Source organism: Egretta garzetta, unplaced genomic scaffold (genome assembly GCF_000687185.1).
Source record: "Egretta garzetta isolate BGI_Z169 unplaced genomic scaffold, ASM68718v1 scaffold4, whole genome shotgun sequence".
Lineage (NCBI taxonomy): Eukaryota > Metazoa > Chordata > Aves > Pelecaniformes > Ardeidae > Egretta > Egretta garzetta.
The window spans coordinates 900,631-912,402 of NW_009259329.1; the positions used below are offsets into that span (position 1 = coordinate 900,631).

Consider the following 11,772-nt stretch of genomic DNA (forward strand, 5'->3'; position numbering starts at 1 on the left):
GCGTCTGTCACCCGGCACGGTGTCAGGGCGCTAAGGTGTCAGAGCTGATTCTGGGAAATACATTGGCTTTGCAGTAATAAACCATCCCCGACTGGCTTATCTGTTTCAATTCTTGTGCTTAAAAACTAATAAAACAACTTGATATTTGCTTCCCCCCCCCTCCCCAGCGATTTGTGTGACGTGACTAAAATAAGAAAATGTTGTTGTTTCAGCACGGTTGCCGTTCAAACGCTTGAATCCTGTACCAAAGGAAAAATACGATGCAGAGTCAGAAGTCAAAAAAGTAAAGAGCTCACAAAGTGGTTTTGGGCCGAGTAAGGATTCCTCCCTAGCCGTATCGCATGCATCCCTGGACAACGTGGAGAACGACTGCCAGCTGGATTCAGATGTGAATTTTTCTCCAAAACTCATTAACGGCAAGGGTCCGTTAGACCATTTTATACAGAAAAACACAAAAGATAACACGAACGAAACTGTAATTGTTATTGACCTGACAGAGGGCTCTGGCCATAGACTAAGTGATGACGTAGACTGTGTTAATCTTGGTACAAAAGCGTCTTCATCTGTAGCTATAACTAATGGCACGTTAGAAAAAGAGATAAACCAGTTGAATTGCCTGAATTCCACTCAGAGTAGCCAAACGGATGATTCAATGGAGACTGATGCACAGTGTGAAGCTGTAGCGAGTAAAGATGATGATTTGGTCGACGGAATCCAGTCTCATTCCAGGTTAACAGAGTGTAACAATGTGGAAAACGCAAAGGTAAACCAGAGCAAACTGAAGGACGTCATCTTTGAGGGGAAGATGCCTGTAGTGCTCCTGGAGGATATTATGACTGCAAAATCTCCCCAGGTCGCTTCTCTGGATGGAAGCATCACGTCGGAAAATGAGACCATGGAATCGTCTCATGAAGGAGACTCAGGACTTACCAACTCCTCGCTAAGTTCTCGCTCTGTGAGCTCACCTGAGGCGCAGCCTGCTGCGGAAACTAAGCAAAATACTAGTCCTTTAGCTGCCTCAACGCCTGTTAGGAAGGTTGGTCTCTTTTCTTGGCTTTTTTTTAAAAAACTGTTGTGTTGCAGATGGTTGTATGGTTTCCTGCACTTGTAGTGGGAAGGACACATAGGATGTTCACAAAGATGGTGAGAAGTGCCTGGAAGGTGGTGTTGATTTATCAATAACATAACTGAATTATTGCCCTTTTGAATCTTCCTTTAAATCCTACAGCTAAAGGATTGAAATCTTGCCTAGTTTTGAGCTGCTGGCATATTTGCATTGTGTGAGTGTACCTTTAAACTCTGTTACAGGTTCATTTTGTATAATTTTTTTTATGAACTGCTCATGAAGTGCATGCCCTGGGACATAGCGTATTGGTAATTGGGATAAGGACAATGCCCAAAAGTAGTTTTGTCCCTTAGGTGATGTTTTACAACCTCTATTCTATCCTTGATGAAGCTGCTGTAATTACTGTGAGAGGACATTACCCAGTACCTGTCACTGCAGATACTTTTCAAGATCTGAATTTCTGTAGCTGTGGTGCAGAAAATGCTTTTAAGTTGAAACCACAGTGCGTCAGTGGAGCTGCAGATCCGTACGTGAGGATGGAGGACGAGTCGGATGAGCCTCTGTCTCTCTGAACTGAGCATACAGAGCTTGTGCTCTCAGCCATCTTGTTACGGGCGCGCTGTCGAGCGCGGGGAGCTGCTCCAGGGAAAAGTCACTGCACGTACAGTGCTGCTGGGGACATGCGATGCTGTTGGGCAGCAAAGGCTGGAGCATGGGACCTCAAAATGAGCTCTGTGTGAGCTGGTCAGTTGTGATCTTCGTTCCAGTTTAATTCCTCTGCTCCAGCAAGAGACCCCAAAACACTGAGATTTTTGGTGCTGTATTGAAGGGGAAGCTTCTAAGGACCCAGAGTATCTGTGCAGGTGGCTGAAACACTCGCATAGCTCAAATGCCTGTTCACCGCTCAACCATTTTGGGGAAGAGATGAGTGGAGGTGTAAAGCAGGGGTTTCTCTGGGGGGGGGGGGGGGTGGTGAATGCGCTTGGGCACTGTAGCTAAGCCTCAACTACAGTTAGGCTGGACTATCTGACCAGTGCATTTGTTTTGCTCAGCTATGTTATTAGAGGGGAAAATGAGGAAGGTATTGAGGGGTGGGTTGATGTTGTGCTGCCGGAGACAGAGGATTGAGGGTGGAGCGGCCAGTAGCTTTCCCGCTTATCCCATCTTGAGCCTTTTAAGAAAGATTTTCACCAACTGTTCTCCCAGGGCTTAAGGAGAGACTGTCCCACAGGTGAGGAAAAACCTCGCTGGCCTGGAAAAGATATGGATGAGTTAGCCGGGGCTTGGAGCTGATGATGTGACAGGTCTTCAGTATCTTCTACTGCCTGCTTATAAAGAAAAATGATCAATTCTTATACTGTTGAAACTTGAAATATTTCATCTCTAAAATAAATACCTGAACTCCAGCAGGTGTGAACTATTTACAGTGTAGCAGAGCAAACAAAAAAAGTGCTTGACTTCTGATGTAATACAATAATGCAAACAAGTTCTTGGTTTCCTGTGCAACGAAGTAAGGTAGGAACAGCTCGTGTGCTGCTTGCCAAAATGGGAAGTTGGCACCTCGACCTGTATGGTTGCCTGTCCTGGCATGTTTGTTTTCCTAGGTGGCAACAGCTCTGATAAACTAAAGCTCTCGGCTGAAAGGGTTCTTATTTTGTGGCAGATAAATACAGAATCTCCTGATACAGCTTTGCACTGTGTAAACTTAAATGTCTGTAAGTCCAGAAAATAAAGCAGTTGGTCTGCGTTAGTCTGTTAATCACAGGGATGAACTTGGTACCTTATACTGCAGGAGAAGGAAGAGGGGGATAACAAGAAACTGAGCCACAGTATGCTGAAATATTGACAAATTAAGCCTTTGACCAGTCTATGAACAATTCTCTCAAACATAAAATACCTTTTTTCCCCTATAAATAACAGCTTTAAGAGAAATGAGAAGTGTGGCCTGTTGGGAACTTAGGGTTGATGGGCTGATACTAGTGGAAGAGCAAGAGGGCTGCAATTACAAGAAGAAACGGTGTTAAAATATGGATAATAGTCCTTGTACTCAGGAAGTTATATCTAAATATCATAGCATGAGTAAGTGGTAGGATGCAAGAAAAACCCCACAACCACCGAACAAGTTTAATTTGAAGAAAATGACTTTGCTATAATTAAACATCCTCTGTTGTGCTCTCATGATTTGGAGCAGCTCTAGCTTCTGTTTATTTTTCTGCATGTGATATTCCCTTGCAAACGATAACTTCAGAACTGAGTAGACTAGAGGGATTTGTTTCTGCAAAACTCAGTAACATGAGCACTTAATGTAAACTGAAGCATTTAGATGTATTCAGGCTTAAATGTAAATCAGTGAGATTAGATATGCTTGAACTGTATTCTTATATCCTATACTGAAGGAATATGTAAGTTGCTGAATATACTAATCTGCGAGAACAATATTGATGTAATTGAGACGAAGCTTGCTGTTCTTTCAGTAAGAGTTCTAGTGCCTCGTGGAAAGGGGAGGATGTGGATCTCTAAAACTTGCCTTTTGTAATTCCAGGTACCTCAGAAATTCCACAAAAGTTCGGCAGAGAAGGAGAAGCTGAGATTGCAAAGAGTAAGGCATTTTCACTGACATAGAAAGCTAACCTGCTGTGCTTTTGCGTTGAATAGTAAGCAAAGCCCTTTGCGTTTCATCTTAGTCCACTTATAACATCTCTTTTCCTGGTTTTCCTCGCTGATGAATATGGAAGAATCTTAATGCATGCAGTTAAAGTACTTGGCTCATTCCAGAGCTTCTTAATGCATACATAATGAAGTGTGGGTGGCCTGCGCTGCATTTCTCTGCGCTTTGGTAAGATATTAAGAAACTGTAAATGTTGCTGACTGCTTGTCAAAATGCTTTCAAGAGTTTTTTTCAAACCCTTCCTGAGAGGGTAGGTACAGCCTTGCTTAGTGGACAGATACAAGTGAAATCTTCCAGAGCCTTCTCTTTAGGGCTGGCTCCTGCTTCGTCGTTCTCACTCTTCCCCCTTTTAATCCACAAAGTGTAGGGTCTGCTCTTCATTAATAAGTGAGGCAAATGGGCCACCATGTTTACGGCTTGCTGAAGAGCCTGTTGGATGTTGCTGCTGGAAACGCTCAAGCTCTGGTCTCTGTTTGCTTGAATGCAGCTAGTCAGCAAACTCTGTTCCGTAACAAAACGGTGGGGCGATAATTTTGCCGCCCGTTCTGCTTTCACTTAGAAAATGCTAAATATCAAGGAGGCTGATGGATCACATGGAGTTCTTGAACAGTCAGTGCTGTATGAGTGGGCTTTGCCTGCTGGAAAACTGGGTGTTATTTTAACTGCAGTTGGGAGGGCCTGTGCTCATGAATTCCTATCGGGTTTCTGAATAACTCCTTTATAAAGTTGGTAGGGGATTGTTGTGTGTTTTGTATAAGCTATATGTAGTTGAGCCTGCACCCGAGATGCTTGCTTTTTACAGTGCCCCATATAGAAGTCCAATCTGTTGTGTTCTTCCATTCTATATGTACGTTAAAAATAGCAGTAATGTGAGGGAGAGATGAGAATGGAAGCTTTGTTACATTAAAAATTAAATAGACCCGCCAATCTTGCTGCTAGCTTCACACCATTTTCCAAACTGCCCAGTAGTTTTCCATTGGTTACCATGACTTGGTTCTGACAATGCTGGTTTTTGGGTTTTTTCTTTTACCATTGGCACTGTTTTGCGTGTCGGTTGCCTTCTGCAGTTATTTGTACATTGTGACACTGTTCAGTAAGTCTTGATGTTGCCAAGAAGAGATGTGAAATAAATAAAACAAACCTGAAAATAGACAGTGAGGATATGTGTGTGTCTGAGCAGAGACATACCCTGTTTTCCTGGAGAAGTCACCAATGCCTACACCATAGGGAAGCTCTTTCTTGAATTTGTCATCTTATAGCAAGTGTTCCGTGTTCTTCTTTGTGTCAGTAGACCCATAATGAGAATTTTGGTTGCCTTGGGAGGGGAGTACTGTGAACAGCAACATTTTCAATGTGATCTTCCCCTCTTGTTCCTGCAGCGCCCCTTAAATAAGCTTAAAGCATCTGGTGTCTGATTATTGAATATGGACTAATATAAGTGACAATTTTTTTGCAAGCTCCACGTCTTATAAAGCAGGTGCACAGTCCAGAGTTTGGAGATTCATGTTGCTGCCTGAGATAGTGAGAAACGTTGTCAGAAAAGCCTTGTGGGTTTGAAAAGTGAATTTGATCTGATTTTGCAATTTAAACTTTTATACCCTGGTAGCCCTACATTGATATCAAAGGTGACAGCTTAGCTCATGAGGTGTTTATTTCCAAAGAAAGTATTTTGGAAACAATCTGAAGTCTTCTATTAAGTTAAAACCAATTTTTAAAAATTCCCGTATAGTTTTCCGTAATGCTACGGTGGTAATGAAGATGACTCAAATATAAAGCAAGTCGAATACAAAGCTTTCCTTGATGCTTAGAAAAGGGAAACGCCTCCGTTTGTTAGGAGAAAAGAACAATTAATGCCTTCAAAGGCAGTACAAAGTAGCTCAGCTGAGGCAACAGGTAGCTGTGGTTAATAACCTTGTCTCCTGTCATGGCCAGAAACGATGCTGGAGGTCAAGCACTGGGTGGGTGCAAGAATCTACTCTAGGGTCTCAGCTGAAGAAGCAGAGTCCTTATTTTCCTCAACTTTTTATGCTATTACTGTGTGCAAAAAGCCAACTTGCTTAACGTCTTGTTTCTGAACCAGGATCAGGAGCGAGCAGACAAGCTGCAGAAGTTGCAAGCAGAAAGGGAAGAAAAGGGAAGGCTGAAAGAAGAAGCGAAAGCCGCAAAAGAGCGAGCCAAGGAGGAGGCGAAGAAGAAGAAAGAAGAGGAAAAAGAGTTGAAAGAGAAAGAAAGGAGAGAAAAGAAAGAAAAAGAAGAAAAGGAAAAAGCTGAGAAGCTGAGAGTGAAGGAGGAGAAACGCAAGGAGAGGCAGGAAGCTTTAGAGTAAGTGGCTTGGCTTCTGCAGGTCCTGGGGGAGTAATGTAATGATGTGAGCACCTTTCCATACCCACCTTAACTGTCCCTTCTAGAGGTTGTACTGGTCAACAAGCATGTGCCTCTCTGTCATGGGATAGATTTTTAACTGCTCGAACAACTCTGTACACCAGACCCTAGTCTCAGCAGTGCTTTTTGCTTGCAGGCTGACCTGGGCTTCTGGTGTGAAATGGCTGAAAAGAGCAGTCATGCTCCGCTGAGCTTTCCCTTCAGGACCGGTGTTACTTGTACTTTTGCAGTTTGCTGGCACTGGTGCCCTGTCTGTTGAGGAAGTTGCTTGTGACTTGATAATACCATAAATACCCTTTCCTGGTATTGAGGGAAACTTGAAGCAGCCTAGCTGCTTTGTGGCTAAAACAGGTCAATATTTGCTCTAGAAGGAATGAAGAGTCTTTCTGTACGCTTAACCAAGTATGGTCCTTGACTGAATTAATAGATTATCTTCTTGCCTAGCATGATGGGGTCTTAGTCAAGGTCTGGGGCTTCTCACGTCTTCCTCAGTGCAAATAAACACTTCATGCTTTGTGACAATTAACGTGGACTTTATATTAAAGGGCAAAACTTGAGGAGAAGAGAAAGAAAGAAGAGGAGAAACGGTTAAGAGAGGAGGAAAAGGTAAATGCTTTCTCTAGCTTGTCTCAAGTTCTTCTGCCACCGTGAAATGATGCTAATGGGCTCCCTGGCACCCTGCCCGATGGCTACTGAGCCATTCACAACAGGGCTCCTGCAGCTACTGTGGTTCTCCAGGTGGTGTGCCCTGCCTCGGTGCCCCTCTTGAGGTCATGCCACGTGTCCGTTTGGGCTGCAGCCTGTCCAATCTGATATGGCGGTGCTATATCGCGCAGGTTTCTTGTCTGGTACTTTCATACCTATTGGTGTCTTTGCTTTTGCCTGTTAAAGTCTTTTCTGTGTGTGTTTTTTTCAATGCCCATGAGCGAACTCTGTCCTTTGTCTTGGCAATGACACTGGAATCCACATAGGTGTGTTAGAGAAGACAATTTTTTGTTGAGTTACAGGAGCTGGAACTTTGCTTTATGCCTTATTAGATTTGAAGTTGGGTCATGCGTGAGCTTACCTTGAATTGTAAGGCCCTGTCCTGCCTTTGGGTTTATAATTTGCATTTTGATTCTGATTTCAGCGTATTAATGCACAGAAAGCAGAAATTACGAGGTTCTTCCAGAAACCAAAGACTCCACAAGCCCCGAAGGTGAGGTATTGCTATTCCTCTGTGTTGTTGGTCTTTCATTAGTTGCCTTCTAACAAAGACACTTGATTTCCTTCTGATCTGTCCTTTGGAGCTTCCTAGATGAACAAAGCATTAGTATTTCTTACTTCCTAATTTCAAAAGTGTAAAGGATTTTAAAAAAAAAAAAAGTCTGTGACCAGAGCAGAGACTGCGAAAGTAGTTTGCAGTTGCTTTAGTGAAAATCTTGTCTCTGTCTTCTGCTGTGATGGCTGTAAAGACCTCAATTCCCTTGAAAAGATCTCCTGGAGTCTCAGATGGGAAGGGCTTAACCTAAATCTTCCTTCAAACATCAGTACCTGGTATTGAGGTTTGTTGCATATCTTGAATGTGTTGGTACTGCAGTTTCTTGGGTGTTCAGACCGTAATGATCTTCACTTCGTATTTCAGATTCTTGCTGGCTCTTGTGGAAAGTTTGCTCCTTTTGAAATTAAGGAGAACATGGTCTTAGCTCCCCTCTGTCGTATTGCCCCGGATCCAGACTTCCTAGAACAGCTGGATAAGCTCCTGCGTGCACAGAGTAGTGAAGTTTCTTTCTTGAGGGATCTAAAGTGTCGTAAACCACGTAAAACTGGACCTACTTTTGTCAATAACAGTGCTGACATAGTAAACAGGTTAGTCTGTGTTTGGGGGGGGTGGGTTTCTTCACTTTTTTTTTTTACACGATGAACTGCAGGATGGCTTAGAGGTAGTCTTATTCTAATATTGGAGATGATGGAAAGATGGAGCTTTTCTTTGAATACTGATTTTTATACGGGAATTGTTTCCATGGGGAGCAGTATGTTATGATGTAGATTGCCTTCATTCCCTACAGAGCTTCTCAAATCCTTCCCTGCAGGAAATCTTGCCCTTCAGGCAGCTGCCTTTCAGCACTGGACACTACTGGCCCTTAGCGGTGTTGGTCTTTGATGGTTTTAAAAAGTAAACATACGGATAGCTAAAACAGAGGTGCTGTTAAGGAGGGAGGTGGCTTGGCTGGAACTCATGTTCTTGCAAGCAAATTGGGAGTGTGCCTGGTCTAATCAGCTCAAGCTCTGCTTTGGTATTGTGGCTGAACTGAAGTTTTCTAGATGTTTTCCTGAGCAGCAGGGGATGTTCTGCTGAGTACTGAAGATGGTCTCTTGTTTTAACAGTGATGTGGTGGTAGTGGATGCTGTTCCCGAAAGGGGGAAACTTGGTAGAATGAAACTTCTGCAGTTTTGTGAGAATCACCGTCCTGCATATTGGGGCACATGGAACAAGAAAACCACTGTGATTCGTCCCAGGAATCCTTGGTCAAAGGACAGTGTAAGCACCTCACAGGCAGTATAGTGGGATTCTTTTACTTCTTTATGCCCTTGAACTGAATATGTGGTTGATCAAGTTCATCTGTTCTCTGGGATTTCTGCCCACTTGCATCTTCCCTCTTGCTACGGAGTTTTGAAACCTCCGATGGGGTCTGGTGTCGTGCTTCCAAATTACTTACAGAAATGGCACGTTGGTGTTTCTCCTAGAAACTACTGGACTACGAAGTAGATAGTGATGAAGAATGGGAAGAGGAGGAACCCGGAGAAAGCCTCTCCCATAGTGAAGGGGTAAGGATTCTGCATGCTGAAAAATAGCTTTATGAACCAATTGTATTTGTCAGTGTAATTTCTAATAAGCAGATTTTATTTTCAGGATGATGAAGAGGAGGGAGAGGACGAAGATGATGACGATGGGTTTTTTGTACCCCATGGGTACTTATCTGAAGATGAAGGAGTGACAGAAGTAAGTGAACTGCACGTCAGTGGGTTTCCATCTCTGTTTCCAATGAATCCTGTAATAAATACTGGCAGAGGAAGAAAGCATGTAGCCTTGGCAGTGGTGTAACTCATCTCAGATCTGCGTGGTTCAGGAGCAGACTTGTGTAGCTCAGGGAACACAGTAAAAAGTGGGGTATAAAAGCTTTTCGGTGTTTTATTTTTTTCTGGAATGGATGTATAGAGTTCTTTCTCGCCTGTGGCTTTAGGAGTGCGATCCAGAGAATCAGAAGGTTCGTCAAAAGCTGAAAGCAAAGGAGTGGGATGAACTCCTGGCCAAGGGGAAGAGGTTCCATGTTCTACAGCCCATGAAAATCGGCTGCGTCTGGGAAAGTGCAGAAAATGACAGCGGCACAAATGCGGACCTAAAGTTTCTCCAGCAGTTCACAGCGTGTATCCTGGATTCGCCTGTTGCAGAAGAAGAACAGCAGATACAGAAATGTAGCAAAAAACGAGCAAAAGATCAGCAAAGTAAGATCTGAAGGGCTAAGTGCTTAATGCGCTGTTGTACTCTGCTTTGGAGAGAATAGATTCTTGTGCTGAGCGTCAAATTCGGAATGACCTGTTTATAACAAGTCTGAAATCCAAGGAATCTTTATGAGAGTTCTTGGAAAGGCGTTTTCCAGCATTGCATCTGGTATGGCCTTCGTTACGCACTCCAGAAACTCTTGCTCTAGATAAATCTAGGCAATAAAGCCAAGAAGACTTCAGCAGACTCAGATTTAGGACTGCTTACTGGAAATGCTCGAGCCCGTCGACCCGTTTATTGTTCAGGGGGAGAGGATTTAGTTTGTGTGACAGGTTTCAGTACTGGGTATCTCCTGTACCTGATTAGCACAAGGATATGAATAATGCACGTCAAGGCTAGAACAGGGGTTGAAGCTTTCGCTTCAGGGTGTCATTATTATTGGAGGTGACTTTTCTACATCGAATTTAGCTCCTGTTACAATCCCATATCTAAAATTAATCTCAGCCTATTTATCTTCTTTCTGGAGCGTGTGTACTGATAGGTTATGTCAGCCTGGTTTTTCTTGGCCTTCAAACAGTTCTTCCCCACAACCTTTGTGTGTCTTTTTTTTTTTTTTCTCTGCAGTCCTTGGCCAGCTTTTGCCGCTGCTGCATGGCAACGTGAATGGGAGCAAGGTGATCATCCAGGAATTCCAGGAGTGCTGCCGGCAAGGACTGTTCAGTGATGTGACTGCAGCTGCCGACTGTAGCGACACAAGCCCCGCGAGCCCTCACACCTCCCGGCCGCAGACGCCTGTTGGTGAGGACAGCAGTGTCCCTTCCAAAGCCAGGCTAAAGCGAATCATTTCTGAGAACTCTGTGTACGAAAAGAGACCTGAATATAGAATGTGCTGGTACGTCCACTCGGAGGTGCTGAAGAGTTTTGATCAAGAGCATCTCCCTGTCCCTTGTCAATGGAACTACGTCACGCAAGTCTCTTCTTCAGGGAAGGAGGAGGGTGGCAGTGTGCCAGGCGTGGCTCTCCTGCAGGCCACCCCCGTGTCGGTGAAGAGGAAGTCCACCGGAAGCATGTCCATCACTAAATTCATGAAAAGGCCTCGGGATGCTGAACAGGTGAGTTCCTTTTGCGGTGCTCTTCCCCAGTGAAGAACGACAGAAATGTAGCTGTGTGCGTCTTCAGTAGGCGAGCGTCCTGGCGTGCCTCCCAGGTTGGCCTAGATGAGCAGAGTCAAAATATTAAGCTACAGACACTGTCCTTTGCACAAAAAGACCCTTTTTGTTGGGAAAGGGGGTGAAATTATGTGACTCGAAAGAGATGGGTTTCTTCTGTGCCTCTCCAGCTTGGACTGTCTATTCCATTTGAAATGTTGCTTTCCTGCTGTTCTTCCATTTTCTGCTATTTGGCAGTGATTGCATCCAAGCTGTGAATAGTTTCTGAGTGTCTGCTTGGCCTTGGTTTTACAGCTGTATATAATTTGTATGCAGGTTTTTATGTATATGTATGGCTGCCAGATGTATAGCCAGAGCTGGTGACTTACATCAGTTGCATGTGTACTCATTAAATGCGGTTCGTAAGTGCTGCAACTCAACCCATAATAGTCTGTAAAGTCTCTGGCTTATGTTGTCATACATAAAGCTGAATTTCAAGAGCTTGTTTAAAAAAAAAAAAAATAATTCATAGGAACAAAACGAGATGGATTTGGAGTAGTTGCTACTCCAGCTCTAAGCTTTGTTGTGGTCTTCCCTCCTCTTGTTTGCTTCTGTTTTTTGAGGTAACCACAGGTAGTGTTAAGGGCTTAATCAAGCCAAAAGGATGGCTGAAAAACGTGATGGGTGCTTTTAGCTGTGTGATGATGCTCTGCCATGCACTTTGGACAGTAAGGCTTTAGGTCCTGAACCTTGGTGTTACCTACTGTTTGCTTCCAAACCTACAGGTAGGACAGGGTTTGCACTGTCAGGGGATTTATTCCTCATCCCCTGTGGGCAAGGGGGTGAGGAAAGAAGCCACAGACAAGGCTTTTTGTGCTTTTCTTTTCTGCTTTATTCTTGGCTTCTTTGGCTATTTCTACTGAAAAAGCTCTGCATTCAAATACTGATGGGGTTCAGAGACTTGTGAGAAGCTGTTCAGCCCCCAAACTCCATCTGTTTGGGTTTTTTTTTTTTTTTTTTTTTT

At 43.7% G+C, this 11,772-nt stretch overlaps 1 protein-coding gene across 1 annotated transcript in view; it reads left to right on the forward strand.

Moving 5' to 3' along the window:
• Positions 1-553: 553 nt before the first annotated feature.
• The window catches only part of CHAF1A (chromatin assembly factor 1 subunit A), a 16,764-nt gene continuing 5,545 nt past the window's right edge, over positions 554-11,772 (forward strand). The window contains exons 1-11 of the mRNA XM_035892301.1: positions 554-1,036; positions 3,609-3,665; positions 5,815-6,056; positions 6,662-6,722; positions 7,246-7,314; positions 7,741-7,964; positions 8,484-8,637; positions 8,844-8,924; positions 9,010-9,099; positions 9,341-9,602; positions 10,225-10,712. Of these exons, the coding sequence (XP_035748194.1) occupies positions 653-1,036; positions 3,609-3,665; positions 5,815-6,056; positions 6,662-6,722; positions 7,246-7,314; positions 7,741-7,964; positions 8,484-8,637; positions 8,844-8,924; positions 9,010-9,099; positions 9,341-9,602; positions 10,225-10,712 (2,112 nt within the window). The 5' untranslated portion in view covers positions 554-652. The remainder of the gene's footprint in view (positions 1,037-3,608; positions 3,666-5,814; positions 6,057-6,661; positions 6,723-7,245; positions 7,315-7,740; positions 7,965-8,483; positions 8,638-8,843; positions 8,925-9,009; positions 9,100-9,340; positions 9,603-10,224; positions 10,713-11,772) is intronic.